Source organism: Otolemur garnettii, unplaced genomic scaffold (genome assembly GCF_000181295.1).
Source record: "Otolemur garnettii isolate 467f Iridium unplaced genomic scaffold, OtoGar3 scaffold00002, whole genome shotgun sequence".
NCBI lineage: Eukaryota > Metazoa > Chordata > Mammalia > Primates > Galagidae > Otolemur > Otolemur garnettii.
In genome coordinates, this window is record NW_003852397.1 from 50,013,112 (window position 1) to 50,019,275 (window position 6,164).

The following is a 6,164-nucleotide window of genomic DNA, read 5'->3' on the forward strand; positions in this document are numbered from 1 at the left end:
AAAAAAAAAAAAGCTCCCTTATAGAAAGAATCATTCTTTATCATTCTATCTTCATCAGCAAGGACAATGCCTGGTATATAGTAAATAATAAATATATATTGAATTAATGAATCTTTCCCTATAATCACTACCTAAACACAGTTCCTTTGCATTCAGCTAATGCAAAGATTTTTCCATTTCAAAAGTATTTAAAAGTGTAGTAGCAAGTGTCCTTTATGTATGAGATGTTTATCCAATTAGTCAAATGTAAACTGAATGTTTTCCATTTCAATTTTTCTCCCTGATTTCATTTTTAGAAATAGTTTCTCCCTAAATCTCTCTTCAAATATTTGTAATGAGCTAGGCACAGTGGCTCACGCCTGTAATCCCAGCACTTTGGGAGGCTGAGGCAGGTGAATTGCCTGAGCTCTTAAGTTTGAGACCAGCTTGAGCTAGAGTGAGCCTCCCCCCATCCCCCGTCTCTAAAAAATTAAAAATAAAAAAATAGCTGGGCAGTGTGGTGGGCGCCTGTAGTCCCAGTTATTTGGGAGGCCGAGGCAAGAGAATTGCTTAAGCCCAGGAATTTGAGGTTGCTGCGAGCTGTGACACCATGACACTCTACCAAGGGCAACAAAGTGAGACTCTGTCCAAAAACAAAAACAAAAACAAACAAGCAAAAAAACCCCAAATATCTGTAATGCATCACAGTTTAGCTGAACATTTCTTCTTCCTATCTTCTCTGTTATATACAAATAACCAAATATGGGAAATGGTGGTAGTTAAGCAGTTCGTAAAGAAAAGCATCCTTTCATAATACAGCCCACAGTTCCTCCTGGTTCTATTAGAAAAGTTGGAGTTCAGCAAATAGAGTTTCTTGAAAGGAACCTACAATTCTCTGTTGGGGAGGTTGGGTGAAGAAAAGGAAGCGTTTCCAGCAATCACAGAATGGGATCGTGTGCTCTGATGTCCTTACTTTCTCTTTGTCCAGTGACATTTGTGCTTCAACTTTCTATAACCCATATCAAGCTAGATAGGCACAAAATATTCATCCTTATGCACGTGGCATTCCACTAAAGCAGTTATAATGGGGTGAAACTCTAAAGCCTCATGGCTTGCAAAGATATTTCTTTTAAAGGAATTAAAATTGCTATGACAGTATACACTGATCAAAAGTTAATACTAGCTCCAATTTATTCTACTGGCGTTCTTTAAAATCAGCTTAATTTTCATGACTTGATGTCAGGCAAAAAAAAAAAAAAAAAATTACATAAAGAATTACCAGTGGATTGACCGCCAATAGCTATGGGCTTTCTCAGGGTGAGAGGTGATGGAAATGTTCTGAAATTAGATGCACAACCACAGTTTGCACAATACCATAAATATACTAAAAACCATTGGATTGTACAATTTAAAATGGTGAGTTTTATGTGAATTATATCTCAATTTTGGACAATAACAACTTTCAAAGTTAAAATATTTTGTGTCTAACACTCTCTCGTAGGATAAAAAGGAGACATTCATCTTTAATTTAGAGCAAACAGCTCTTCAACTCTGCACTTAAAAACAGAGTTCTAAGAACTCTAAGAGAATACCAGGAGGCTTTTCCCCTCTCCTTAACCACCATGCTTCTTTTTGTCACGTCTTCTGTTATTAGTTTCATCCAATATTGTTTACTAAACAAGAATGACATTTAAAAATATATGAAGCACCCTAATCAGCTGAGGATTCTTCTTTATCAATTTAATGGGTTCTAAGCTTGGATTGACTAGAAACCTCTTAGGGGTGTGAGAGGTGCTGGTTTTTAAGCCTGCTTCCTTCAGCTTCTCCTGCACCAAGTCAGTAGGGTTTTGTTCAAAAATCAAAACATAGCTGAATTAGCTTTTCAAAACAGAATTGATACAGAGCTCCCATGTCGGGTAATTTGAGGGAAGTCTTAAAAGCTGAATGCAGGTTGAGAAAAACAAAAACCGAAAGAGGACCAATTCTCAGGGAACCTAATATAATCAGCCCCTAGCTATTTCTCCACATACCCCTTGCACTCTCGCCTCCCGGCACTTTGTTTTATATCATTTGTCCCATTTTCCCTGCTACTCGAGAGCCTCTGCTCGTGCGAGTCCTTTCACCCAGGACACTCTTCTTTCCCTTAGTTTAGTTGATTCCCACCACCCAGCGTTCAGATTTTCCTGGACCAAGCCAAAATATCTAACCATCGACGTTGTCTTCGGGAGCACGTTCAATAGACTTTGAGAAATTGAGAGATGGTGGAAAATAACCTCTCTTCAGAGGAGATTCTAGGGCACCTGAGACGTGATTTCATTTGAAAACTTTTATGGAGACCTTGGGAAAGCTGGCGGCGGAACTGCTGGACCAACGCACGGGCTTTCTCCCGGGCGCGCACGGCGTTAAGGGAGGGTCCAGGCGCCCAGACTGTTTGGGCGCGCAGGCACACGAAACCTTGGTGGGTAGGGAGAGGGATGCTGTGTCGCAGGACCACCGTTCGCTCGTTCCTCCCGGGCTGGACGCCTGTCCCGCCCGTCCGAGGGAACAGCTCGGGCAAGCTTCATCTTCCCCTCCGGCCCCACGCTCCACCCTGATCCCACAGCTTCCAGAACACTCACCATCCGCCCGCACCAAGAGGCACGGTAGACCCATCAGGAGAAGCGTTGCCGCCCAGACCCCGAACACAGGGCTGTACAACCGGGCACGCGGGCCAGGTCCTTCGGCAATCATGGTCCCGATGTCCGCGGATCGGCGGGCTCCGTGACGGCTCTGGCTGAATACCGGGTTGCTGGGGACAATACACCCGGCGCTGCGCTCTGCGCGCTGCGCTCTGCTTTCCAACTGCGGACTTCGCGCCCCGCGCGCGGAGAGGGAGAAACGCGGAAAGCCAGAGGAGGCCTGGGACGCCGGAGCCGGAGCGCTGGGGCAGCCAAACTCCCGGGGGGGGGTCTTCTCTGTGGCGCCGGAGTGGCGGCTGCAACCCAGCTCCGCCTTCTCTCTGGGCACCTGGAAGCCTCGGTGCCAAAAAGGGCTGCACTGGAGCACGCGTTCCGCGGGAGCAGCGGGCCGAGGGTGAGGGCGAGGGGAGGCGGAGAGGGCGGAGAGCTGGCTGCGAGGAACCCCTGCCTGCCTGGGGGACTCTTGGCGAGAGGGTGACGCAGTCTAATAGGCCGAGCTCCGCCGGCAGGACCGTTAAAAAACGTGTGCCCAGCTCTGTCCTCTACCGCTTTACTTTACAGCTGGCGTCTTCCTACAGAGGAGGAGCTTTTTGGTTTTTGTAATTCTTCTTTTGTTTTGTTTTAATGAAAAAGAGGAAGACTCTAACTTACCAACCTCACTGTAAGGTATGAAATGTCCGGAATAAAGAGATTCCTCTTTTTTAAAAGCGTAGCATTAAAGACCATTAGAAAATGGCATCTTCTGGAAGGCTTCCTTTACGACTTTTCCTGGTACACCCTAGTATTTCTCAAAGAACAGCAAAAGCTCCGGCAGGCTTATCACCCATCTCCCAAATCAGAGTTCTCTGATCTCAGAAGGTCCTGACGTTTGGGTTCTATCAGTATGGTCTGGGAATCTACTCTAAATAAATTGTCCTGAGGAATTCTGCAGCTTGGGGTCTCTGCCCTGAATTGATTCTTTCCTACAGATCACCTACTAACCTGTCTTTCCACCATCCACACTATTCAGAGGGAAAGGAAGATTTACTTTCTTCCCAGGTAGAGAAGTGAAGGTCGGTATTGTTATCGTGGGCTCGCTACTGTCGCCTAGAGTTTACAAATCCCTTCTGTATTCATGTAGGGGTCACCGGACATCTATTGAGCGTGTACCCCTGTGCGAGGCCCTGAATGAGGCTGCCATCTGTCCAAAATATTCACACTTGAGATTCAATAAATGCTAGGTGCTAAAATGAACAATGATTGCCCCCATTTTATGAACTAGGACGCAGACTTTGAAAGAATTTACTTTCTTTTCATAGTATGCCTTGGTATTTGACCACTGCTGATTTACTGCAGGTGTCATTGTGTAGCCCACATTTATTTTCAAAGCGCATTGAAAAGATCTCTCCTCACTTCTTCCCATTAACTATCAGGCTACTATTAGTGATTAATTCCTTTGGGTACTTAAACCGTGCTTTTAAAATATAAATACTCCGAAGTGTTAAATGCAAGGAAGCCTGATGATTCACATTCACACATAAGTGTAAGTGAATTTACTTAGCCACCTCCTGGCTAGTAACCTAAGGAGTGAGACTTCACGTGTCTGCCCTGGAGGCAACATTTTAAAGCCTGGCTGCAGCTGAGAATGGAGGGGAGGGATCAGAAGGCACCTGTGGCAACCATAGAAGCCTAATAACATGTTTAGAACATTCCACTGAATATTACTACCTAATCCAAATGACATTTGTTTATTTATGTATTTCTTTATTTAGAGATAGGGTCGCACTATCGTGCTCTTGCTAGAGCACTATGGCATCATAGCTCACAGCAACTTCAAACTCTTGGGCTCAAGGGATTCTCTTGCCTCAGGTGGTCAACATAAGGAACTAGGCCTAGTGTACTGACATGTATATGGGATGCATGTCCAGTCTATGAAAATTAGGTCAACATAAGAAGGTGGTTGATATAGGGATGTGGTCAATTAGGAAGGTTCTCCTGCCTTTTTATATGTGCAGAGCATTCAAAGGTTCATTTACATATTATTTTATGAAACATGACTTTTCTTCTTTTTTTTTTTTTCTTTGAGGCAGTCTCACTCTGTTGCCCTAGGCTAGAGTGCCATGGCATCATAGCTCCCAGCAACCTCAAACTCTTGGGCTCCAGTGATCCTCTTGCCTCAGCCTCTTGAGTAGCTGGGACTACAGGCATGCACCATGATCTCTGCCTAATTTTTCTATTTTTAGTAGAGATGGGGTCTTGTTCTTGCTCAGGCTGGTCTTGAACTCCTGAGCTTAAACTCCATCAGCCTTAGCCTTCTAAAGTGCTGGAATTACAGGGATGAGCCACCTAGGCTGGCTGAAACACAATTTTTCAATTAGATCAGATGGCTTATCTTCTAAATTAATTTAATTCACTTTTTCCTTGTACATATATATTGGTTGCACAAATAGTTACATGAAGCCAGTTTCACACAATATTATCAGATACTTTAAACAGAAAATCAGTTAACTCCAATGATTCAATTTTTTTATCCAATACATGAAGTCAAAATAAATCTTTTGGAAGCTCATTCTGTCAAAGAAGAAACATCTGAAATTTCTTGAATTGTTGAATGAATTATGATGCAAGCATAATTCATAATTTCAAACAAACTGTCATTATGTGTAGTTCTGGGAAATTTTCTTATATGTATATTATTTATTTGATGATTTTTTCCTTCTTGCCAATTTTTTTATTTCCTGCTTTTAACATATTGAATTTCTTGGAATCATTTTCTGATTTTCTTGTTTTTTTATCCTCTATTGTCAATGTCTTTATCTTTCTGTTATACTTTCTGGGAGATTTTCTCAACTTTGTTGTCTAATCTATTGAGTTTTTGAAATTTCAGGTTAATCCGAGGGCATGAATGATGGGGTTACAATGTTTACATTTGTTAGGTAAAATCCCTATTGTAGTTGTGTCCTGCTCCTAGGAGGTGTGCCATCTATCCTTACACTGTGCCCATTAAGTGGGAGCACATCAATCCCCCTCCCTCTGCTCCTCTCCTTCCTTCCTTCTCCCCTTCCTCCCCCACACCCCCAAATTGAATTGAACTGAGTTTTTCTCTTGTGTGGGCATGTATTAGTCTACCGGCTTCATATTAGTGTTGAGTGCACTGGATACTTGCTTTCCATTCTTGTGATACTTTACTAAGAAGAATGTGTTTCAATTCCATCTAGGTTAATACAAAAGATATAAAGTCTCTATCTTTTATTTATGGCTGAATAGTATTCCATGATATACATATACTACAGTTTATTAATCCATTCCTGGGCAGGTGGGCACTTGGGTTATTTCCACATCATGATGATTGTAAATTGAGCTGTGATAAACAATGTAATGCAAATGTCTTCATGATAAAATGATTTTTTTTCCCTGGGAAGATGCATAGTAATGGGATTGTGGAATCAAATGGAAGGTCTATTTTGAGTCCTTTGAGGATTCTCCATACTTCTTTCCGAAGAGGCTGTATGAGTTTGCAGTCCCATC

At 42.7% G+C, this 6,164-nt stretch overlaps 1 protein-coding gene across 1 annotated transcript in view; it reads right to left on the bottom strand.

Moving 5' to 3' along the window:
- SUSD5 (sushi domain containing 5) overlaps positions 1–2,714 on the bottom strand; it is a 57,128-nt gene extending 54,414 nt beyond the window's left edge. Inside the window, exon 1 of the mRNA XM_012805612.2 lies at positions 2,598–2,714. Coding sequence (XP_012661066.1) covers positions 2,598–2,709 — 112 coding nt within the window. The 5' untranslated portion in view covers positions 2,710–2,714. The remainder of the gene's footprint in view (positions 1–2,597) is intronic.
- Between the last annotated feature and the right edge of the window lie 3,450 nt (positions 2,715–6,164).